The 25880-nt window shown below is 43.5% G+C and overlaps 1 protein-coding gene across 7 annotated transcripts in view; it reads left to right on the top strand.

The window, feature by feature from the left end:
* The window catches only part of LOC102003352 (inositol 1,4,5-trisphosphate receptor type 1), a gene marked incomplete in the record, with an annotated part of 324788 nt that overhangs the window by 294766 nt on the left and 4142 nt on the right, over nt 1-25880 (top strand). For all 7 annotated transcript variants that reach the window (XM_013513715.1, XM_013513713.1, XM_013513710.1 and 4 more), the window contains 2 exon segments: nt 2298-2458; nt 20227-20388. In XM_013513715.1, coding sequence (XP_013369169.1) covers nt 2298-2458; nt 20227-20388 — 323 coding nt within the window.

Genomic DNA, 25880 nt, shown 5'->3' with positions numbered 1-25880 from the left:
ACTGAGTCCTAGCACAGGTTATGGCACACTGTGGCACCTGAGACCAAGCAGCAAACTGTTACTTAAAAGAGGTGCATGGGGTAACAGTCACTTGCAGTGTAGCTGCAGGAAAGTGTAGGTAAATGCGGATTAATCATGAGGCATCCGGGAGCTGAGTCATCATTCCAGGATCATTCATAATGGAGATAACTTTCTTACGGGTGTAGATACTTTAAAACGAACATTTTCTTTTTAAAGATTTTAATTCTTTGCTTTTTGCAGCCTTAAAATATTTTCTAAGCATTTTATTTTGATGTAATTTCAGAATTACATTAATGTCACAAAACGAGTACAAAGAATTTCTATATACTCTGCCCCGAGATTTCCCAAATATTAGTATTTTCATGTACTTTATTCACACATATGCACGAGTACATGCACAATTTTTCTGGCAATTTAGGTGTGACTGGCTGATACAGGACCTTCTTATTCCTAAATATTTCATATGTATTTCCTGAAAACAAAAACATTTTCTTATATAGCTGTAGTATAATAATGAAAACTGAAAGATTTCAAACTGAGTGCCTATAATTCTAGCTACTAGGGAGACTGAAGCAAGAAGAAAAGTGCAAGGCCAGCCTGGGCAACTTAGTTAAGGTCTTGTCTCAAATGTCAATAAAGGGGATAGAGAGATCCCTTGGGTTCCATCCCTAGTAACAAAAGAAGAAAAAAAAAAAAAAAGAAAAAGACTTAAAAATATCATTATCTATAGGCTTTATTCAAAATTTTACCCTATATGCCAGTAATGTCCTTTGTAAGCCTCAGGTCATGTGTGGCATTCATTGGTCATGCTGCCTCTTTTGCCTCTGTGGATATTTTTCAGGAATACAGATAAGTCAGTTACTTAAGGGAAAGTCTCTTGATTTGAGTTCCTCTGCTGTTCCCTCAGGGTTAGATTAAGGTTATGCATTTTTTTACAGGAATATTCTTCTCATGTGCGCCATGGCAGGTGGCACGTGGTACCCACTCGTAACTGGTTGTGATGTTAACTGTGATCACTTGGTTAAGGTGATAATTCCAAGATTTTCTCCACTATAAAGTTACTCTTCATGGGTGCTCTGACAATTTCTAACTATCCTGTTATTGCTCAAATTAAACATTCTCTCACAAGGTTTAGCATCCATTAATGATTCTTGCCTCATTATGATGTGGAAAAATGATGATTTTTCTCATTGTATTATTCTCTCTACGTGTGTTAATTGACTTTTCATTTTAAGAAGGAACCTTTTTTTCTTCCTATGCATTTATATTTGTATGTTTGTATTTGTAACCACATGGGCTCATGGATTTTTATTTCATTCAATTGGTTATAATCATCATCTGAGATTTAGCCAGTGAGAACCCTTCCAAGCTGGCTTTTGTGTTTTCTCATGTTGTCATCATTTTCTGTGTTTTTCCTTTTATGGCACATGAGTTTCAGGCTCAAGATACCTTGTACTTTCCCTGACCCAAGCCTTCACTAAAAAGTCATTTTTGCAGAGTCCTGGTTCTTCTTTAATGGAGAATGGTATTTAGAAGCTAGTATTTGGGGGATAGATGTGCTCATTTCTTTTGGTGTCTGCCATTCCCAAGGCTTAAGGGTGGAAATCTATAGGACAGGAGTTTGTATACACATGAATATATCTACACACATTAGATTTCCCTTTCAAGCTTTTTATACATATGAAACAAGACGTGTTTGTACCTGCTACCTCTAATTTCAGTTCACCATTATAGGGTTTATCCCACCTTTCCCTCTCGCCATTATTTGCACAGTTCTAGAATACATAGAAGCGAGTTTAAGAATTGCCTACCCTGACCTCTGAAAAATATAAACTTGGCAGCTAGAGTTTGAAATTTGTTCAATGTTCTTTTTGCCTTGACTCATTCTCACTGAAAAGTTTAACATGCCTACATTTTGGCGTTTCCCTGGGAGAAGGGACCTCAGTTCACTGTTTGCCTGCTGTGTGAGAGTACATCACACATGTTCCCATTTAAGCCCCGCAAACCCTGGAACTTTGGTGGCAGCCTTTCCACTTATCAGTGGAGCAACTGAGGCACATGGAAATTAAGCAGTAACTGGCAAGTAGCAGAGGAGGGATTCAAGCCTAGCGAGGTCACACCCTTAGCCTGTTTCCTTGTGATAGTGTGAAAGTGATTGCATTTACGAGGCCAATAAAGCCAACTCCTTATAAAGTCAGGAGTGAGCTGCTTCTGTACCTGTCCTTCTGTACCATGAGTGCTCAGTTGGGGCTGGGGGCTTTCTGTCTCTTTTTTAGGCTTAGAAAGAGACAAGTTTGACAACAAGACTGTCACCTTTGAAGAGCACATCAAGGAAGAACACAACATGTGGCACTATCTGTGCTTCATCGTTCTGGTGAAAGTAAAGGACTCCACAGAATACACTGGGCCAGAGAGTTATGTGGCAGAAATGATCAAGGTAAGTGGGAAAGGGTCCTGGAGGGAGGGCAGACTGTGGCTGCTGGACTGGCTTCTCAACTCAGAACAGTCCCGGCAGCCCATGGGGGAGCTGCACAGCTGAACACTAAGATCTGATGTTCACTAAGCTTTTGTCATAGATGAGGCACTGCTCTCTGAGCTCTGTGTGTTTGCTCAGGTGACCCTCAGGACCATCAGGCAGCTGCAGTCAGCCTGTTTCAAAGGAAGAAACACTGACTGAGAGATTAGCAAGGGTCATTAAGGATGGAGTCTTAACCTAGACCTACATCTAGATCAGAGTCCACTGCCCAGTTTCCCAACTCCTTGTCAATCTGTCTGTCTTCTCACTAATAATCCCCCTTAAATAAGACCTGGTCTCTAAGAGGTGTCTTAACAGCAAAATGGTCACCTGGTGTGATTCAGCATTGTTGGGGCTCAGCCTGGTCTTCTGGGAGTTGCTCTGCTAATCCTCAGGGAGGGATCATGTGATAGAAGGAATTTGAGTCTTAGATTAATCTTCTTGCTGGTGGGTGGTGTGGAGTGCCATATCCCAGGAAGAGGGTGGCTGCTGCAGGTTTTCAGAGCATTCTTCTCTGGCTGGGTTCCCTGGGGGTCCACGCACATATTATGGGGGTCCTGGGCCAGCTGTCCTCCGAAGACTCTGTGCTTTCCTAATTAATTAAAATGTGTAGGCACGATGTGGTAAAGTGAGGAGGCACAAACTGTGAGATGAAGCGCACCTTGCTGATGTACGCTGGCCCCCTTTCAGGAAAGGCCCTATCAGTACCAAGACGACGTGATGCACTGCCCCGCTTCCCATTACCAAGGACTTGCACGGTCTGCCTATGAGTTATCCTGAAGGAGCCTGTCTGCGTTCCTTATGCAGATGTTGAGTTTTAAGCTTTTCATGTTCACGTGCTTGAAGTCAGATCTGTTCATATAAACATCATCATTTGTGTGCCAAGACACAGGCATGCCTTCCTCAGTTCCACGGGTGACCAGGCAGCTGTCATGTGGTCGTATTTCCTAAACACTCATGCTCCACAGGCTCAGACGCCTCGTGGATGGGCACCGTAACCTGTGAGCCCTGCGTGTCCAGGAACACCAGGTAGCTGCTGTCAGCTTTTTTTCAAAGGAGAAAAAAACTGATGATGAGAGAGACCAGCATGGAACCATCTAACGTGAGCTCCAGAGGACTAGTTCACTAACGTGAACTAGGACTAGTTCACTCACTCACTAACGTGAGCTCCACTAGTATCTAGTGGAGATACTATGCTATCTGTACTTTTGAGGTTCTTGGGATCTAATTCTGTGTTTCTTAGATTTTAGTGTACATATGAATCATCTAGTTAAAATTCAATTTGTGACTCAGCAGTCACTGCTAAGACTTAACCATTTCTACCAGCCTTCCAGGGGCCACCGAAGCTATGGGCTGGGAATCAGCCCATACTACTTCGGAGTAGTAAAAGGCCAAAGAAGAGGCAAAACAGATCCTGATTTAAGAAATTGCCATGCAGACTGTTTTTATAAGACCGCTGAGGAGAAGTGTTTCTAATCCTTTTTCTCTGTGTAGTCCTTTCCCATCTGTGAAGTTCTGTCACATTTAGCATTGGATTTCATCATTAAAATTACCCACAGTGGGAAACCCAGAGGAAAGAGCTTCTGGGGTAAGGAGAAAGGGCTGAGGCGTTCTAGCAGAGATGACTCCTTGAAAGGGTTTTGAAAGAGAGAAGGTGAGGAGATGGGCAGAGATGAGCAGACAGGAAGCAGGAAAAATGAACACGGAGACAGAAGAGATAAAAGACACAAGCTCAAGAATGGGGATGATGGTATACCCCTTTAACCGATGAAAGCCAGGCTAGGGCAGGTGACTTGCCCATGAACAGCTCAGAAGGTACCAAGCCAGGGTTCAGAAATCACACTACCCCACAGCCCTGTGTTGCGAGGCACCTGGGAGGATGCTGGTGAGCCTTGGCTAGGTGGGAGCAGCCTCCTGCACGGGGGGAGATGGGGAATGTGATGGGTGCAGTTTCCAGGGTCGGAGCATGATCACTGAGAAGCCCTCAGATCGTTCCTTCTCCATCTGTGAAATTCTTCAGCCTTCTGGGATTAAACCCAGAGTGCAATGCAGGCACGTTAAACCTTCTATTCTCAGCATACTTGCTAACACAAAGCTGTCCGTATCCGACAACGATCTGTAGTTTTCCCCTGTGCCATGCATCCCTTTCTCTTCTCAGTTTCTTTTCTTCTCTCTAAAGTTTTTGCATGTGCCCTGTCTTCAAATCTTTTGGGGGTTAGTTCTGATGGATTTTTTGTTGCTGTTAATCACTTTACATTACGGTCACAGGAAAGTCAGATGCCCTTTTCGGCTTCTGTCTCGGTTATTAAGACTTAAGGGAGTCTTGTGAGCAGTCACTTGTTGAGGATTAAGAACCACCTTTGCCTACCACCCAGCCCACTGGAGACCTCTGCACAGTGATGCTCTGAGGACCTGACCATTCAGTATGCTTCCCCGTCCAGATGTCTTGTCAAAAAACCTGAAAATCTGTGGCATCCAAGAATTCTTAACTCTGATTGTCAAGTTGCTGAGGAACCAGATGTTTTGTATGCGAAGTGGTGGTGCAGAGAAATGTTAGTCATTGGCTGGGAGGCTGTACCTTTTTGCCGGCACTGTTTGCAGCAGTATCTCATCTTGACGATGTGTAAATCCCAGCTGGGGACTCCCAAAAGAGCGTCTGCCACAGCAGCAAAGGAGCAAGAGGAGCCAGGCTGTATTGTTCAGCAGATGCCGGACACCCCAGCCCCAGACCTGCAGGCTAATGTCCACTGAACAGGGCCAGGCTAATGTCCACTGAACAGGGCCAGGCTAATGTCCACTATGAACCCGGGGAAGAGGTAGGCCTCCTGCTCACTGTTCCTGGAAGTTAAAATTAGGGGATCTGTTTGAGAAGTCAGGCCCATGAGACTATAGGGGGCAAGAGAGAGAAGGAGCATTTAATATTCACTGTCAGAGAAGAGAGGCAAGTCTGCTGGGGGCTCAACACCCTTGTGCTTAGCACATGTGCCAAAAGAAATCTTTGAGACCGGCCGTTTGGGGGCGTGTAATCCTTAAGCCGCCTCTTGCTTAATGGAGGAAGGCTGAGGATGTTTAGTCCTTCCTCAGCTCTCCTTTAGCCCATTGGTGAAGATCCCTGAAGACTTGTGAAGTGACAGCTACTGAAGGCAATTCAGCAGGACCAAGTGGAGAAGCCACTGGTGGTCACTCAGAAGGTAGAAGATCTCCCCAGGCCCTGAGGACAGCTCCTTGTAGATCAGTGCTTCAGGGATGGCAATGGGTTTTATCTTTAAAGGCTAACATCTGGTAGTAGAATCTGCCTGGCCACCATACTGAGATGCATCCTTAGAGGCCCCACCTGACTTTGGGAGAATGACAGGTGATTAGCCATGAATGAGAGCGGTGAGAAGGGCGGCTGTGTGCTGAGCATCGGTCCGCCCTGCCCCTGTACCCGTGTCCCAAAGGTATACTCCTCCCTTGGTGGCTGTCTGGCCATAGAAAACACAAGCCAGCCTTCCTGGATCCAAAACATGACCTTTTTCAACTCCTGGAACTTGCCTTCTGCCAAGGTGATAGAACTACTCCTCTTTGTGAGTGGAAATTGGCTGTTTCTTGCCATCCCTGGAGGGAGGAAAATCTGAAGCTATGTCTCACAGTTGAGAACTTTATGCTGTCTATTCACTCACAAATTAATGTTCCCTTAAACGTAGTAGATCACATTCCCTTCCCTTTCTTCTGGTCATTGCCTTTCTTAATTCACTGAAGGTGACAGTATCCCTGGCCAAAACAGGGCCAGACTAACGTCCACTATGAACTCACCGCTATTCAGCTATTGGATCTGGAAGCAGGAGCTCCCGAGTTTGATTTTTTAGCTGTGCTGCTTCATAGCTGTGTAACCCTGGGCAAGTCATGGGACGCCACTGACCTGAGTTTCCTGTCTGTAAACTGAGGTTAATCCTACCCCACACGTCCATTGTGTGGCAGTGAGAGAAACAGGTGAGACCTGGTGAGCGGTAGGCACTTGCGGAGGGAGGGCAGAGAGGACAGCAGCAGGCTCCGTGCTCAGCAGCCAGGAAGCGGAGCGCCCCGTGCTGACTGAGCATACACTGGGAGTTTTGCTTCCTGGAGTTCCAGGCCTCTGAGGCACCTTGGCTGCTGGCAGTTGTTACGAAGAGGAATCCGAATGGGCATCTTGATGCTAAGAACTCCTGTGGAAAATCCTTATGTCCTCCCCTTTCTCAAATGTTAAATCCTTCATTGTCCTTGAGTTTAGAGGCAGGGCATGGTTGTTGTCACTTTCTCAGTTATGTCACTTTCTTCAGCTTGTCTCCAGGGCTCCTTGCTATCAGGAAGAGATCCAGTGCTTATGCATTCTGTTCCTTGTGTTTAGTGGTTTCACCTGCTTTCGTTGCTAAGCATTAGACTGGGATGGATTTGAGGAGCCGTCTGTGGGTTCTTACATTGTAGGAGATTATACTTAGTTTGCTGATGACTTCTCCCTTTGCTTGAGCGTCTGATGGCAGGCGATTCTGTGATTCAGAAGTGAAGGGAAGCTCAGCCTTTTCCCTGCATCCCGCGCACACTCACTACAGGAGAAGCAGGCTCACTGTTAGTCTCCAAACCCTAGGCGGACTGTGCTTTGGAGACAGGAAAGTGCCCAGTGCCCTCACCACAGCCCCTGGCTGTTCAAAACAGGAGGGAAAACTTACCTTTTCCACAGAGGAACTTGTAGTTTGGAGTTTGGTGCTTGCCTATTTTAATGAGCAATTTTTTTTCTTTTTGGTGCTGGCTACTGGGACTTTCATTTTTTCCTTTGAGACAGGCTGGCCTGGAACTTGCAGTCTTCGTGCCTTAGCCTAGAAGAAGCTAATAAGCAAGCTTCAATTAGCCTTGGTCTGCATTTAAATTTTCACAATTTATGTGGCACATGCCATTTTTGTGTAATTTTAGCACTATTTGGCTTTGTTTTCATACCACTTGAACTGAAAATTTATGTTAGTCTTTAGATGGTAATTTGGAAGGCCATGCTTTTGGACCAGAAATTCGCTATGAGTATTTTGCCCAAGAGAATTTAAATGCTACACAAATTGGCGGGTTATGGGTAAAAGATCAAATACATGATCACCAGTGAAGATGTAATCGCCCATTTTTCTACCAGAGTCAAGTACAGGAGACTAAGTTATCCTTAAAAGTTAGAAACTTGAGTTGCATTAAAAGAAAGTTTAGTAAAACTAACCAAACAACTGAAATATAAAGTATCTCTTTGCTGCTAATTAAGTATGAATTTCACGTCTGTATCTTGGAATTCTATGTGTTAATGTAAGTCATTCTTTCAGAGGTGTATTTTTTAGTGAAAAGCATATAAATGCAGAATGGACAGAGACAGTGTTGTTCATCTGCTGATTTCTTGGGCTGCTCTGGCTGCTTCTGTCCTCCAGGACACATGTTCATTGATGACTAACAAGGACGGTGGATTGACTGGGGAGAGCCTACCTCTCCGTAACAGCCTGAGTGAGTAGTGTGTGGCTGGAACTGCATCACAGCTATTTCAGGAGGATGGGCTACGCGGTAGTGTTTTCTCATGGCAAGGGCAAGTTAGATAATAACTAACACTAGGTTATCATTAAGCGGTGTGTACAAAATAAGCACTTTATGTGCACAACCTCATTTAATCCTCCACACACAGCGCAGTGGATGGCACTGTTCCCATTTTACTGGTGGGAACCTTATAGCTCAGGAAAGTTGAACATCTTCACCAGGAGCACAGCGGCTGAGTTTGAACCATGCATCTCTGTGTGTTCACAGGTGCCATTACCTCAGTGCACGTGCATACACCCTCTGGGACAGAGCCTGCAGCTGTCAGTCACCTGGCTGCATCTGGTTTTTCTGACTTGGACCAGCTTGTCTCCAGGGCTCCTTGCTATCAATACCAAGCCTTTAGAAGAGGCAGAAAAGGCCTCATGGGGGACAGAGAGAAGGGTGTGAAAGAGGATCTCCTAGGTAATGCTGACTGGCCCGTGCTTAGATCAGCAGGATGGCAGCTTCACATTAGCGGAGGTTCAATTCTCAGAGCTGCCACTGCCAGCACACCTCTTCAAGCAGCTGCCTCAGGGGTTACAGTGGGCTGTTGGATGTCAGGAGTTGGGGAAGGGCAAAGCATAGCTCTTGTAAAAGATGTATCTGGAATATAATAATTTTCACTTGCTAAACTCCACTGCCCTCACTTAAATTTGAGACGGGAACATATGTCCTTTGGTGGCCACATGCCAGGGGAAAGAGTGTTGAGTGTGTACCCAGGAAAGGACAGCTCACCAGATCCACAGCCAGATGAGTCGCCACACCCCGTGACTCATCCCCGTGAGTGTAAGTCCCTAATAATTAAACGTGAGAATGTCTGCTCCATTACCCTTTAAGCCTCATGCCAGCTCTTTCTCAGAAGCAAGGCAGACACCTCTACTGTATCCTCTTTTGCATGGAAGGGAGGGCCCCAGGAACCAGCATTCCTGAAAAATGTTTTCCTAAAAGCCTGGTACAATTTGCACTAAAAAAAAAAAAAAAAGCAATGTGAGAAAGAGCCTTTTGCTTGAAAATGTCTTCTGGGTAAATTTTCCAAGCGAATAAATTCTATTAGCAAATTAAGTGCTCCTAAGCATCTATGAAGAAACTAAAAAGCAATAGGACAGCTGGCCCTAGCACTCTTATCTCTCTATTTGATAAGACACAGGAAGCAAACACAGTCCGAAAGCAATGTGTTAACAAGGGCAAAAGATCAAAATGGGAACTGAATACATCTATGTGTCACTACCTTCTGTTCTAAAGCAGAACTGTCTGAATGAAGCCTTGCACTTTCCTTGACCTAAGAGAGAGCCTGGTGCTGTAAAATCTGCAGACAGGCTCTGTCCAAAGTGGGACATCACCTTTCTGCCAGGGGTGGTCATAGTCAGAGAAACCATGTGTAGGGGCTCAAAGAAATAACTTAGCACAGAAATGGAGAGTCAGGTTTCCTAGATCATAGTTAGAGAGGAGTGAGGCCTTGGACTTTTGGGGAAAGAGTGAGTGACAGTGTCAACTAGTGTACAGAACAACTGAACACAACCATCCTAGAGGGTCTCCTTTTAAGGAAATGAGACACTGGAGTTCCTGCCAGGTGGGCAGAGAGAAGGAGAGCCCAGTTGGGTGCGCCCCTCCCTCTGCGGACCTTTCCTTGTTTGCACCTGTTGTGTGCTTTGCTGTCACTGGGTAGGCAGGTTCTAGGAGCTGGTAACATGACACTGTCACTCGTTGCTCCGTGCAAAGCTACAATAATGTGTTCAGACTTTTACTATGGAATTCTAGTGAGGATGCTGGGAAGAGCGGAGAGCATCTTGAAAAATATCAGACATCAGCATGAATATTTCAGCCTTGGTACTGCTCTATCAATAGCTTTCGTGACTAACCTAGGAGGCCAGTAGCTGGTTGAAATGTCACCTGGGCTCCAGAAGCCCTTAACTGAGTGTGAAGATACAGCCTGTGCTGCTCTCTAAATATGATTCCCAGAAAGCTTCCTGAAGTTAGCTGACACCATAGCAGAGTTCAAGAATATCAGAGTGGGAGAAGTGAGGAGGGATTTGGCACTGGCTTCCCAGTGGCTGGAAACAGCAAGTCAGCATCATTGGACTCTCCTCCCGGCCGGCCAGCCAGGCAGGCTCGCGCCCCACCCTCTGCACCTGAGCTTGCCTTCTCGTTGGTGGCAGCTGCACAAAGCAGTTGCTGAGCTTAAGTTTCCCCACCCAGCCTCATAACACACTCTGCCCTCTCAGCTTAAGATGAAGTCACCCCTGTCCTCTGTGCACTTCAGAGGCACCTTTTGACATCTGGACCCCAGTTCTGCCTCCTATTGACAGAGCAGTACCAAGGCTGAAGTATTCACGCTGATGTCTCAGATATTTATCAAGATACTCTTCGCTCTGGACCCCAGTTCTGCAGTGAGCTCCCTGTGCTCTCTGGATTTTACAGCCTTTTGACCTGCATGGAGGGTGTCCTAGGTGTTTTCTAACAGTAAATTGCATCCTAATCCGTCCTTCAGGAACTTAAATGCTAGAGTGAGCAGGAGGAATCAGGTATACCCAGGAGTGTGGTCTGAAAGACTAGGTAGAAAATGAGGGTTGTGCCCAGCTAGAGTTAGACCAGCCAGTGCAGGAAACCTAGCAAAACAACTCTTCTCACGGGTTAGTCCAGGAATGTAAGTGTGAGTTTATGTGTTTGTGCATGCCTCTATTTGTATCTAAAGTATTTGCATACACATTTTCCCCAATGTGGCTGATTGGATAGCTCCAAAAATTTATTTTTTTCCCTCCCTATCTTTCTTTTCTTTTGGTCATTTTGAGACAGAATCTCGCTATGCAGTTCACGCTGGCCTTGAGCTCACTTTGTAGCTCAGGCTGGTCTCGAACTCACAATGATCCTCCTGCTTCAACCTCTCAAGTGCTGGGATTACAAGGGTGCTCCACCATGCCCGGCTCCCTCTCTATCTCAACCCATCCTCTACTTTAAACCCCAGTGGGCTGCCGTACTTGCCTTTTCTGCTCCAGGCATCCTGTCTGTAACTCCGTTGTCTTAATTCCTGCATTTCCTGTTCAGTCTAAATACTGACATTGATAGAATAGACCATAGCATCGTTTTGTAGCCATCAAAATGCCTTTATAAGAATACCTCAACCTGTGCAGTCTTCTAAATTTGACTGTGTCTATCAAGTCCATATATTCAAGATTACTTAAAATGCAGGCTCCTACTGTGTCTTCAGGGAATATGAGAATGAAAAAAGACATTCCTTAGGTGTAAGCATTTGTAGTTAAAGGTTATACAACGGACAAGACTGAGTTCGCTCCGTCACGGACCCGCTCTCTTCAGCACCTCCACTTTTCTACCTGCACAATGAGGAAGTTGAATCAGAAAGTTTCCCATCTCATTTTCTGCTCTGAAATTCCATGACACACCTTTCAAACTGAAAGGTGGAGGTGTGGGCTTCAGGGTGTATAAGGAGATCAAAGATGGAGGTGTCAAGAGAGAAGAAGAGACATACATGATTAAATTAGTAAATATTGGGTGTCAGAGTGCATAGGACAGACCAGGAAATGGGATTTGGAATGTAGGAAGGAATTTAGGAGCCCTGCACCTGGGAAATGGTCTCTGTCCCCTTTGAGAGACTGTGTTGTGTGGCAGCCTCCCTGCAAATCGCCCTCTTCTCAGCAGCACCCTGCTAACTGTCCTGACTCCCTGTGAAGTCTTACAGACAGTGACATAGACAGCACCGTCTTAGGGTTTCCTTCTCAGTATGTCTGGCAGGCCTGGCTGACCTTAAGTATAACTTTTTTAGTCCGATCTATAAATCCGTCAGATGATACAGTAGTGTGTGAAACAGCTTAGTAGACTCCTGCCTGTGTTTGCATGTGTGTGTGTGTTCAAAGCCAGTATGTGAGCGCTCTCCCCTGAAACGAGAGTAAAGAGCTTTGGAGAGGTGGTTAAGTAGGTGTAAAGCAACCCAAACAATAATAAATTTTTAAAATATATAAATATAATATTAATATATATTTTATAATATAAAATTAACAAAGTTTAAAACTAATGGAGAGCTAGTAAAGCAGGTGTCAAGCAAACCAAAAATAAATTTTAACAATATATAAATGTGTGATAAAGTTAATATGTATTTTATAATAAAAATATATTATAAAATTAACAGATAAAAGTTTAAAACTAGTGGACTCCAGAAAAGAATAGAGGAAAACTAATGAAAATTGCTAAAATCTCCTATGTAGCTGCTGGTAAGTCTGATAAATTTCTTAGCTGACTGAAAGTGCAGGGAAAGTTGCCCAAGCAAAATGTCCTAGGCCAGCGTGGACGCTGGTTTGGGGAGAAGGATGACTTGGCCCGATTGTTCTGTATTAGGAGTCTCAATGGGCAGGCCCCGCCCAGCACAGGCGGCCGGTCCCACCTCGCACCCCTCTGCCCTCTGATTTCTTCAGCGTGGCAGCTGAAGGTGCCCGGGATCCAGCACTCCTGGTCTGAGCCGCGCTTTCCCACAGCCTGTGAATGCCCAGGGAGCACATTACCTGTGGCCCTAGAAGGCCTCGAAAGAATGATTCTGCAGAGGAATTTCATCAGAAATGGGTGTGGTTCTCCCCGCTGGCAGGAGCCCGTCGCTGTTATGCTGTATCATCCAAGAACAGCCATTAAGTAAACCTGGGAAGGGTAACTGGTCATTATACCCCAGCTGAAGATTATATAATGTGACCTAAAACAGTAAATGTCATTCAGAGCTCAAAAACAGAACGAAGCTGACGCCTCAACTGTGAGCAGCTTGGCCAGTCTTCATGTGGCTTGGCTGGTAAAAGAAAAATCAGTATCTCAGAAGATTTAATCCCAAAGAAAGAAAAAAAAATGCACTTTACAACAGGAGGCAAGCCCTGAAACCGGAGTTAATGTCCAGATTGCTGCACTGCCTTAATGCTAGCTTTGTGACCTTGTGGAGAGGGCATTATTGATTTACAAGGCTTCTGGAGAATGCGTTCCAGTTTATGGGACACATTCACAGCCATTTGATCCTTACAGCAACCCACTACACTACCTGGTAATCTTCTTAAAAAAAAACAAAAACCAGGAGCTAAATGAAATGACTCATTCTTTCACTGTCCCATGTACACGTTACAGAGTCACACCTCGAACTGGCCTTAACTTCTGAATCCAGGCGTTGTTCTTTTTATTGTCACAAATGTCACAGGTGTGTTGTTGAAAGAGGTGGAATCTCTGTATTTTGGGGACTTGAATTTGGAAGTAGCCAACAAATTCCAAGTGCAAGGCCCATTTTTTAATTAATAGACTTTGATTTTTAGAGCAGTTTTACGTTTACAGAAACATGGAGCAGATAGGAAAAAGGAGACAAGATGTAGCTTGTACTGTCTCACGCCCCCCTAGTTTTCCCTGTCATTAATGTCTTGTATCACAACTTATATACCAATATTGACACGCTATTTTTAAAGTTCAGAGTTACATTAGGGTTTACTCTTGGTGTTGTGATCCCATGGACTTAGACAAACACTGTATATACTGACATCCCTTCACTATTATAGTACCATCCAGAATAGTTCCACTGCCCTAAAAACACCCTCTGTGCTCTGCAGCTCATCCTCGCCTCCCCTGCAAGTTTCTGGTACCCACTGATCTCACTTTGTCCCCTACTTTTATGGGCCTTTTAATTGTAAATTTCACTGTCACTGAGCATAGTTAAAGATCATGGTCACAGTTTTTCACTCACAGCAGTAGATTCTGTTTTTGTTTTTCCTGCTGGGATCTTTGAAAAATAAATGCTAAAGGATAATTATTTTCCTTCTCCTCCATGGAAATAATGATCCTAACTCACCAAAGCGACAAACGATTTAACATTTACGAAGTGTCCCACATCGTAAGTGTGAAGTGTGGTCTTCACCCTCAGTCCTTGCGAAGTGTGGTCTTCACCCTCAGTCCTTCTCCACCGGGCATCTCCTGAGAGTCTGAATATACCGGGGGTTTGAATGCCCTCTTGCAGTCATTCCTGGCACTCTTCTTGCTTGATGAGATAAACAGAAATGAAGCTTCCATTTGAGTGAAAAGGATAGTCTTTGCCTCTAGAATCTTCCCACCGGAGCTTCTCAAGAGTACATCCACAGCTGCTCCATTTTTCCTGAATCTGTCTTCTCTCCCATGACCTTCAAGCCCCTCTACCTTAAAAAATATATACCTCATTGTCTCCTCTGGCTATAAAAGAGCAACAAGTACAGCAGTCAGTATTCCCCTATTTAAGTGATAAGCAGAATTCTCTACTGGCGCAGTCTGCCTCTGAGAGGTGATGGATGTTCAGGAGTCTTTCTTAGAACAGCCTCTTCAGTTGAACCTGGGAAGAAAAACCCTGATTCTCACAATGATGAGTATTTGCATCATACAATCCAGCTTCTTCCCTGTGTGTGTGTGTGTGTGTGTGTGTGTGTGTGTGTGTGTTTCACACACCCTGCCTCGTTCCAAGCAAGGACATTTAAAGAGGCTGGTCAGTGCCTCCCCCATGTCTAAAACTTCAGTGTTTGCCTTGCAGGGACTTTTCCCACTTTACCTAGAAAAGAACTAAGCAGAACCCTAGAGCTTGTGGTCAGCCTGCTTCCGGCTGTGGCTTCAGTTAGTGTGTCTGTTCTGACAGAGGAAGCGCTCAGTGACGGGAACTGTCTGGCCGGACTGCCAGGGAACCAGGGCAGACAGTGTGCCTCATGACATTGGCATATCAGATGCCAGCGGCAAGGAGACAGTGAGGGATCTGGCACCGCCCAAACACAAGTCTCCTGACTGGATACACTCACCTCAGGCTGAACTCACATAGCAACAGAATGTCTCAGTTGAAGATGAATTTCCCAAGACTGTGGTAGAAGCAAATACAATGAGACAGTTTTGATCCTGAATAGATACAAAGACAAGATATTGCAAACATTGCTAGGCCTTCCGATCCTAGTTGGCCGTGGAAGAGGAGCTTCCCTGGAGTAATTCAGCACTCTAGGAAAGTCCTGAATGTGAGTGTTCTCTTTGTGCCTATTCTAGGAGCATGTCCATTTAAGAGATTTAGATTCGCTGTGAGGAGGGCGTCCTGTTTGTGAAGTCTTGTACCACACTGGAGCTTACCCTACTGAGCAGGAAACAAAACCAACTGCAAACTGAGAGAATAGTTTGGCTAGAGTTGCTGATTAATGTTAACTACTCTTACTCCTTGGTAACTTAAGATTTGACTTAACAGCCCGGGGTGATTATCTAATTAAAATACTGGCAGCAGGTGTGGGATTTAGCCTCTTCAGTGCAAAAGAGATTACAGTGAATTCTGTGCACTAAGCTCATTTTATATAGATTAGGGAGTTTATGGGGTCCCTCTTACCCTAGCATTTTGTTTTTAGATATACTGTTTAAGAGGGCAGTGGAGGAGAATCTATAGTATAGTGATTGGTGAATATGTAGACCAGGAAATTCCTCTTCTGCCTTTGAAGCCTTCCTGGGAGAGGGAAAAGAAAACTTGGCTCTAGGGTCTGAGTATATGCCCCAAAGTGACCTGCAATAAGGACCTTTCTTGGAAGTGGTGGTTTTTAATCTTTTAATATAATGGCTGATTAAATACAATGTGTGTGTTTAAAAAAGAAAAAACTTATTGCTATAAGAGACGCGTTGTCATTAATCCCCCTCAAAATACTCCCCCTCAGTGTGGACATACCCCATCCTTCTCCCCACTTTCTGAAGCAGTCCTGGAAGTCTTCTTTTGGGTCCTTACAAGGTATGATAAAAAATTACAGTGACTGCTGCTGCTGAGTTCCATCTCACAGAAGGGCAGGCTCGGGAACACGTTAGAGAGTGTCCTCATCTGCCTTGTTCACTGGCCATGGCACTGTGGGATTTTCAAAATGACTCTGAACGGTAAACATTTTTCATCCATTCAGGACAAGGCAGCTACAACAGTGGGCTTCCAAAACTGCTTCAGAAAGTGGAACAAACAATAGGAGAAGCGTGTTTGAAGTCAGGAGTTTAATGGTGCTGTCTTTGGCTGTAATAAATTTTTTGAAAAGAATTTTAAGCATTCACTGCATTTTTCAGTCACACTGTATGGTTTTATTTAATTCCATGTTCTGCTCCAGGGTACTTTTTAGTTTCATATAAAATTTTTAGTCATATCCTATCACCTGAAATGGAAGCTCTCAGGGATGTGTTACCTCTGCATGGACAGGTATCCCATGGACAGCGGTATGCAGGAAAAAATAAAGATCTCAGTGTTTTTCTTTCAACCTTGCAGTGCCTGGCAGCCTTCCTCATGCCAGTGTCCCCTCATTCACTCCCAGCATACTTGTTAGAACTTCCACATTGGACTTGAGACCTGCCCTCGACAGTGGCTGCAGTCCGTGGACTAAAGCACCTTAAGCCCGGGAACCTGGTCTTCCTCAGCTTCAGTCCTCAGCATTCAGCCCTGTGCTGGGCGTAGACGTTGTAAAAGTTGAGTGAACAGCTATTGAGCCTAGGAAGTCTATGCATTTTGCATCTGTTCAAAACACTTTCTGAAATCCTGGCTGGGGGTGTGGAGGAGAAAGAAACAGGAAATGACAGATGCTGGGAAAGAAGGTGGGCATATGCTATGAACATTCTCGTTTTCATGTTATCTGGCTACTTGTTATTAGGATGAGGAAGAGATACTAGGCTGTACCCTAAACTCTCAGCTGTGAGCAGACTCATAGATGGATCTTGTGGAATCTCATGAAGACCTCATCATTCAAGTAGATTGTGTTTAGAAATCCGCTTTTTATTTTTAAAGAGGGTTTGCTAAGCAAGTGAACATGTGAGAGATTTGAAAGCCAGATTTTAGATGAATTTGCTAGCATTTTAGACAGTGCAGCATTCAGCCGCATGTTGGTATAAGTGAGCTGCAGGTGAGTTCTGGCGACGTGGCGAAGCAGCATGCGTGTTCCCAGATCTGGCCTGGCTGACGTCCTCTCCAGCTCACGCTCCCCGCTTCTCAGTGTCATGCCGTGCTGTCTTTCTGCTACGCTTATCCTTCCAGCACACCGCTCTACTTGGTGCATTGCAGCCTGAGCTGCTCGGCCTATCTGCCCTTTCCCAACTCTAGCTATTCTTGTGGCCACTTGGGCCAGTGGCCTTTGGCGGAGGGTGCCCTTGTGCACAGTGCCCTTATGCTTGCCCTCAGCCAAGTGCTGAACTTCCTCAGTCCTGAGGCTTTTGTGCAGAGGATTCCTGCCAACCAATCACTGGAATTTGGTTTTTTTCTTTGTTACCTCTTCCTCTGCTGTTCATTTGATGCTACCTAGCCTTCCTTTCTACTATCTAGGTGTCCACTTTCCTTAACTACATTGTAAGCACTCTGGTGGCGGGAACCCTGTCTCCTACTTAGGTGTCAGCCTCCACTTTAAAGAGATCCAGGTGATCGGGATCAGATCCAGGTCATCTGGACCATATCTCTGCTGCATCCTCAACTCCAGCATATAAAGTCAGGGCTCCTGCAATATATGCTGAATTTATTATAAATGTTTTTAAAGTATTTTTGAATCTTTATTTGAATTCAAATAACTATCAAATATCCACCTTCCCAAATATACTTACTTAGTAAGGGTTTACAGTTTGTAAGGACTAGCTAGTTCTCAGGATCTCCTTTGAAATGCAGGTACTGGTGCCACCCCACCTCCTGGCAAGTTACTCTCCCAGCACCTCAGTTTCCCACATCATACATACAGTGGTGAGATCAGTGATCTCTAAACTCCCTGTGGCGTCACATTCTGTTGCATCCCATTGGATGGCATAGCCGTAGGCTCCTCAGGATGTGCCATTGTAAGTGAGGCTTTGGATCTTCCTTCTTCAATCTGTTCTCCTTTGGGGTGAGTCTGTACACAGGTAGCAAACACAGTGGTATCCAAGTCTCTGATGGCGGGATTGGCCCTGTGTGGGGCTTCTCTGCAGCTTTGGGTTCAGGGCCTCGTCAGCCCAGTGCACACTGCCTCTCCTCCCTTCTCAGGGTCAGTTGGTCCTTGCAGAGGTACATTCAGCACACATACTTACATCTGAAAAATTGAGTTCATTTCTTCCCTGGAGTTGCACAAATCTTAAACATGGGATTTTGCGAATGTAGGGCTGGGTCTCAAGGATGAGCACAGGAAGAGGACATCTAACCAGTAATAGCTGTACAACAGAAGACTAGTTTATACGTGGAGAAATACTTCACATCTTTATGCTAGCATCTCTGAGATAAGGGTATTTGTCAAGCAATCTCTGGCCATTACTGTGGTGGAAAATTGATCAAAAGGAATTTTCTCTTCAAGAAATCATTGTAAGCACCAAAGATTTACTACTTAACACTTTGTTATGTCTCATTCCATGCTCCCCCAAATGTTGAAGGTGGCTCCAGCTGTCCTGATGCAGCTGGGCTCGCGAGTTGCAGCCTTCTAGACTCTCCTGCAGTCGTAAGCACAAGCCCTAGAGTAGATGTGGTTCTATGCTGACAGGACAGAGTTTAACCATCTTATTTGATTCACAATATTTAGACAACTCTCCTGGAATTTTGCTTCTTTTAAATATATTGATGCCTTCTATTCTGTACAACAGAGGTTAGCGAACTCAGAACTGTGGGGCAAATCCACCCTTCCACCAGCATTTGTAAATAAAGTTTTGCCAGAATATAGCCACACCCATTCATTTATACATTGCCTATGACTGTTTGGGAACTATAACAGCAGAGTAGTTCTAACAGCTAAGTAGTTATAACAGATCATATGGTCTACAAAGGCCAAAACATTTGCTGTCAGAATGTTTGTGCTATCCAGAAAATGTTCCTGATCCGTAATGTACACAGAACAATAGCACAGTCTTTGTATGTACTTGGGGAGGGTGGTTGATTTGTTGTTGGAAGGTGTATTAAATTTATCCTAACGAGATCAAAATAGTCCAGGTGAAAATGACAGCAGACAGCTGTGGTATTAGTCAGTTTTCTTCCCCAAGTTCATGCTGTGTAAACTTTTACTGTTTCCTGCCTCTCTGTAGAACTCAGGTGTGAGCATGCTCTGTAGGAGAAAGGCACATGTAGGCAGAGGAAGTGAGAAGGGAAGAGGAGGAGCCCATTCTGCTAAGTAGTAGTGCGAATGTCCACAGGTGTAAGCTACGCCATCAAGGACAGAGGCAGACATGGGGGGGAAACTGAATGGGCCTTGCTTATACCCATGGGCAGCACCCACCAGTCATTTGCGGCTGGAAGGAATAAGAAACGAGTTGAAGGGTGGTTTCCATAAGCTCACAAACTGGAAAATGGAGGAGCGCATTCCCCATTTTCATCCCCTTATAGTTCCTTTACCCCTGCAAACTCATGCACACACATGTCCATTGAAGTGCCAGAACATACGGGCTCTTCCAAGCCATTTCATTTCCAAAGGGCTTACAGTTTTCCTAGTACAATGAAGTATGTAGAGAAGTCAAATTCACAGAGATAGAAAATAGGGTAGTAGTTGCCAGGGGTGTTTAAGCAGGATGGGATTTTAGTTAGGGAAGATAAAATATATTCCGGTGACTGTTTGCACAGTGATTTGAATGTACTTCATGCCACTGAACTGTACACTTTAAAACTGATAAATCTGGTTATGGATATTTTACCACAATTTAAAACAAAACTACTCAGACTGCTCAGTTTCAAACAAAACTACAGTTCAGAGCCACAGTGGCAGTATTCAGAGTTGCAGATTAGGACTAATTTGGAAACCTACTTCCTCCCTATATTTAATTATACATGACTTCCTCTTCTAAGAATTAAGAGTTCAATTAGGTTCAGTTTTAAAAGTTCATTACTAGATAGACCTGGTGGAGCATGCCTGTAATCCCAACACTCAGGAGGCTGAAGCAGGAGGATTACTGTGAGATTGAGACCAGCCTGAGCTACAAACTGAGAGCAAGCCCAGCCTGAACTTCATAGTGAAACCCTGTCACCAAAAGAAAAAAATATAAAGAAAGAAAGAAAGAGAAAGGAAGAAAGACCATTACTGAATACTTTCTTGAAAAATATATACTACATTAGTACCATGATAGACAAGAGATAACCTAATGACACAGCACATAAAAAAGATGACATGATAAGATAACCTTGCTTTTTTCTACCCTTAGAAGTAATTCCTACTTTTTTAAAATGTGAATTCTAGGAAAGAAACCTTGACTGGTTCCCCAGGATGAGAGCCATGTCTTTGGTCAGCAGCGATTCCGAAGGAGAGCAGAATGAGCTGAGGAACCTGCAGGAGAAGCTGGAGTCCACCATGAAGCTCGTCACCAATCTTTCTGGCCAGCTCTCGGAATTAAAAGATCAGGTAAAGAAGAGACGCATGCCCCTACTGTGCACCCCAAATCTGACAAGGGGAAAGTCTTTAGTGCTCATGGCACAGTGCTGAAGCGCCTCTTCTGGGCAAGGGACCAGGCAGCCGTGTGACAAAAGGACTCCACTCGCTCGCTTCACTGCCCTTTTATAGAAAAAGGCTGTGGCACTGTTTTCTGTCCTGCTGAGGATATGGTTTTAATATGAAAGCAAAAACAAAATGAGGGAATGCAGACCACTTCAATGAACTGCCGGATAAAAACACAGTACATGAAGCTGTACCCTTTTTACTTGATTCACTCACCAGAGGTTAAAAGCTATTTCTTGTTTTGCTTCCTAACCCTCAGACGTCTCAGATCTTTACCCACGATATTTAAATTCAGCAAGCTGGGGTAAAGCATAGTCATAGAGAAGCCTGTTTTGGTTCATTTGTTTGCAAAATACATCCTGAGTGACTGCCAGACTAGAGGCATTGTATCAGGTTCTGGGGAGAAAACACTGAGGAATAGATGCACAACCCCTGGCCTCACAGAGGCTGGTAGCAGGATACAGATCCTATCCATACGACAGACGCTTTGCCCCTTTTAGTAAGTTGGGAGAAAAGTCTAATTTATACCACACTCTACATATTCTTTTTCTCCTCTTTTGATGCCCTTAAAATATTCAGTCAGCAAGTGGTCACCTAAGTAGGATGCAGTTCTGTCAAGAATTTGAGCCCAGGATGGCGAACAAGCTAAGATCTTGCATTACTATAGCTCACTGGGATAATCATATACAGATGGGGTACAATTCAGCATTTGATATGTTTCTCAAAACTTTTTAATAAAGTCCATACACAGAAGTATACATAGCGATAGCTATCAGCTGAGCTGCCTTTCGGGTGCTGTGCAAGGTGCAGGCAGAGGTGATATATTATCCTTACACACACCCTAGCTACTGAAGCTCTCATCCATAGTAAACTCTTCTCGGAGATCATTTACAAAGGATTTTTAATAATCCTGTTCAGAATTATATTTCTTTGCCAGCCAAATTATTCCAAACTGTGCCCTAAGATACCTTTGGCCTCACGTTCTTTTTGTTCATATGTATTGAGATGTAAATAAAAAAGCACTAAAGAGAAAAGGCCATATTGACAAAGGCTGTCTCCAGCCCTGCGCTTGGTTGCAACCTGAAATGAATAATAACCTAAATAAGTAAAACTAATGATGGTCTACCCAGATCACTGTGCTTGTTAACTTCGGACCCTGATGTACAACAGCTGACAAACGTTCCACGGCGCTAAACTGACTCCGCAGTGCGTGGTCTACTGCAGTCGCTTCTGCCTCACCATCCCCGAGGAGCTAAGCAAACTTAAAGCGGCTGTCAAGCTTGAGTTATCATCTTTTCCCGTTTGATATAGCTGTGGCTAAAAACTCTTCAGTTAAATCAGATGTTTTAAATTAAGTGCCCAAAAATCATACAGAGACTGACTAAGTACGGTCTGATGGTGCCATTGTTGAGAGAAGGTCATCCTTGCTCCGTGTCTAAGGGAGCGGAGCCACCCTAGCGGAAGGGTTCTAGCTCTCAAACGCCATTGCACCTGAAATTCGTCCTTGCTCACTTCTGATCACACTTGGAAGCACTTTAGGGACATGGTCCAATTAGTAAGAGAAAGTGGGGGTTTCCGCTTTATTAGAGAGTTTCTTTCTTTTTTTTTTTTTGAAGAGAGTTTCCTAAAATATGTGTGAAACAAAACTGCTATACTTTTGAGTATTTGGTTTTGGTAAAGCCTAAGCAAGCCCTTTCCTCAGGGTCCTCCCTGTCCTTTCAGTCGTGAAAGTCTGTTTTGAATTTTCCTAAACGTGATGCTGAGGCTGCGCTGGTGCTCACTTTGCAAACCAGTAAACCTTGCCCAACCAGTGACTTGAGCTGAGGAAATTGAAAAAAGAATCACAGGTATAGGAGGGTGTTCAAGACCGTCAGTGTCATTCTCACCCAGTGCCCTCATTTTCTTGGTGAGGACCCAAGGAACACAGAAGTCTCTTAGGAGATTCACCCAAGCTTTTATGACAGTGCCATGGCGGGAATCTCATCCCCCAAGCGTGGCTTTGGTTTTGTGTGAGTGATGCGTTTTTGTTCTCTGATTTGTTTTGTCACTGTACTGTTCACCTTTCATGGTTGACTATTTGAATTCTTCCTCTTTTTTTAAGAGCCCTAGCATTTCAAAGGTTACATCATACACTTTAATAGTATGAAGGATACAGTCATTGCCATTTTACAAAACTGAGCATAGTAGAGACCTGGCTTTTTTTAAAATTTAGGGTAGAATCCCCCCTATTAAACTAAAATTTGGGCTTAAACAAAATTTTATTAAAAGTGGACTAAGGTTTCTTAGGTGACGTGAGAACCAGTATAGATTAAACTGCTCAGTTCCAGCCCTTTTTATATTGTTTTTGTTTTATAAAGTTGAAACCATTCTTCAGAAAGCCCTTTCCTTGTCAATGAATTTGAAATTGAACCTTTTTTTTCCTTGGAAAATATTACACGTTACAAAGAAGCATGAAAAGCCAATAGTATATTCTTAGGTGCTTTTACCAGAATTGATCTGCTTAAATTTGAAGGTGCCCAGAATTACAGGAAAAATTCACGATAGCTGCTAGGAGGTGGGGTGCTTCATTCAAAAGGAACCAGCTAGTCAATCTTTAATGCGTTTGTTTGAGAATCAACTTACTGAGTAGATTTGGATTTTATTGTTTGGTGTTATAAGAATCCAACATTTTTGAAACTCTTTTATACAAAAAGTCATCTAGATATGTTAGACAGCTGCTGGTTCTGAAATGGCAGCTGTGAGTGTCCCTGCCCTCTAAAGGGAAAAGTTTTTGAATTAAAAAAATAAACAAGAGCTCCACAGATGATTAATGAACAGGAAATTCTTACGTTTTTAAAAAACAGCTAGGAAAGAATACCATTCCCTAGTGAAAATGCTGGAAAACACACAAAAAAATCGCTTTATCACTTAATTTTTTTTAAAGATCTTCTGATCCAAAAGCCGGCACAATGAAACAGCAGTACTTTACGTGTGGATGAGTTTGGTTTTAATGTTTACCTCTTTGGTTGTTGCTTTTTAAACTGCCAATTGGAGGGGGAATTCATTACTAAAAAGATAGTGGTGGTGGTTTTTCTATTATTGCCAAGAGCAGTTGATTAGAATTGCTATTCTGAGTATTAATGATGCATCTCATCTTCAAATTTCCCCTCCCAAGAGATTCTGAATACTAAATATGATTCTCTTACATCCTTATTCCAAGGAGGAGAACTAATGTAAGAACTTAAATTTTTTTTGCATGTTTTCTTCATACTGCAAAAGAGCAAATACTGAGCTAAGGGTTAACTTTCTTGAAAATGTGATGGCTTCCTATAGGACACTTACCTATTATTGCTAGGAAAATAAGAAGTGCTTGGAAATCCAGATCACATTAGCATGTTACAGCATTTGGCATTTTTTTCATGCAAGAGGGCTATCTTATTAACTGCTTAAGGGAGGAAAGAATAACAGAAGATTGGAATAACTGCCCTATGTTGGAGAATGGAAAATGGAACACTGAATAGAATTTGCAGAATGTGTTTTTTGTTTACACTGTTTGGTGGCCATTAAAGAGGACTAAGACAACATCTGTCACAAAGGAGACTAACAGCACGTTGCTGGTCGAAGAATGAGGCATGATTAAAGTTCCCTGAGGTACAGAGGAGTGGGTAGCTGGTCAAGTATGAGGTCCAGAGTGAGGGAAGAGTTTAGTTTTTACAGTCTTAAGCAGATGGCTTCTGAGCTCACAGGAAATGCAGGAGGGGGCCTCCCAGGAAAGGAATCGGCATGGGCAAAGGCATGACAATGCATGGCATGCTCAAGGAATGGCAGAATGTTCTCATTAATTCCCTTCCTTCTCTCAACCAACATACACTGCCTGGTGCAGCAGCAGGTACTAGGGATACAGAGAGGACGAGGGCCTAGTCTCCGCCTTGTGGAACAAACAAACTAGATTATGAGACAAGCACACACAGATGAATTACACTAGAACGTAGAGGTGTGTAACACAATGGAGGTTTGAATATACTGCTCTGGGGTTGAAGACAGGAGCGATGCCTCCAGTCTGAGCTTAGAGAGAAGATGAAACTCTTACCACAGACTTCCTAGAAGTGCTAATGCTGGAGCTTGGTTTCCAAACTTGAGAAGGAATTTGCCAGGTGAAATGGAAAAAGCAGACTAGACATTGGAGAACGACTCTAAATCTGAACCAGATTATCTATACTGTTTGATAAAATCAGTAGAACTGCACTCAAGAAATGCTTCAGTTTTACCTATCAGTATTTTAGGCTTATCATTTCTAAGCATAAGTGATTTTACAAGACTGTAAAAAGTAATTCTGATTATTGAGTTCCTGGCTGTTTAGAATCTCAGTAAACCAGAATCTTATGTGACTTGAAAGCTGCTTTCCAAAGACTATTAATACCGGTTATAAACCAGACTGTGGTGTTTGTGTGCTGTCAATAACCTTCCTTCCTGTGCCAGCTTTTAATCTAGCAGCATGGCCTCTGAGTGACTACAGTTTGCTCATTTATACTGTGCCCAGTTTTTCACACAAGAAATTCAGATGTTTGACTGTGTCTGACTTTTAAAACTACAGACAGTATTCTTTGCTTCTTGTTAAGACTCGAGTCAAAAAGAAGTACACATGTTTGAGCTAGTTTCCATATTTGTGCAGATAGGAAGAACAGAACTGCTTCAACTCTTGATCCACAACTAAATGAGAATTCTGAGGATCTTAAGTGTACTACAACTGGGACATTTCACACTACTGAAAATAGATATTTCAATGTTAGGATTTTGAATATAGATACTTTAGATGTAACTGGAATCTGATAGATATTTTTATCAAGAGTTAATTTTGGCTGGACATGGTGGAGCATGCCTGTAATCCCAGCATTCAGGAGGCTGAGGCAGGTGGATTGTTGCAAGTTTGAGACCAGCATGGGCTACATAAGAAGTTCAAGACTAACCTGAACTAAATGGTGAAACCCTGTCTCAAAAAAAAAAAAAAGTCAATATTGTTTCAGATGTCCAGAGAGAATCCTAGGTGAACTTATTGTAATGATGGACTTCATCATTCTTTATATTTTGGAAGCAGATAAGAATAACAGATTATACTGATGTTTTGTGGTAAGAAATGTGCATATAGGTATATACACATAGATAGATCAAACTGAGCTAATAAAGCCAGAATCTATGTGAAAATAGGTACAGATAGGCTGAGAAAATCTAAGTGGCCAGCTGTGTTGGCCTTGTTTCCTTAAAAAATTTAGTCCTTAATGATATTGTGTGTTTGTTTTGTTTTAATCTCCTAATAATTGTAATTGGATGGTAACTACTGTCACTGTCCAAAAGACCAAATACTCTAGCAGTTGCCCATTCCTTCTTCTCATTCACTTAAATGCCAGTGAAAGTCTGGGCAT

Source organism: Chinchilla lanigera, unplaced genomic scaffold (assembly GCF_000276665.1).
Source record: "Chinchilla lanigera isolate Chin_1 unplaced genomic scaffold, ChiLan1.0 scaffold00020, whole genome shotgun sequence".
Taxonomy (NCBI): Eukaryota; Metazoa; Chordata; class Mammalia; order Rodentia; family Chinchillidae; genus Chinchilla; species Chinchilla lanigera.
The sequence above is the reverse complement of the archived record's forward strand: the minus strand, read 5'-3'. Positions and strand labels throughout refer to the sequence as shown.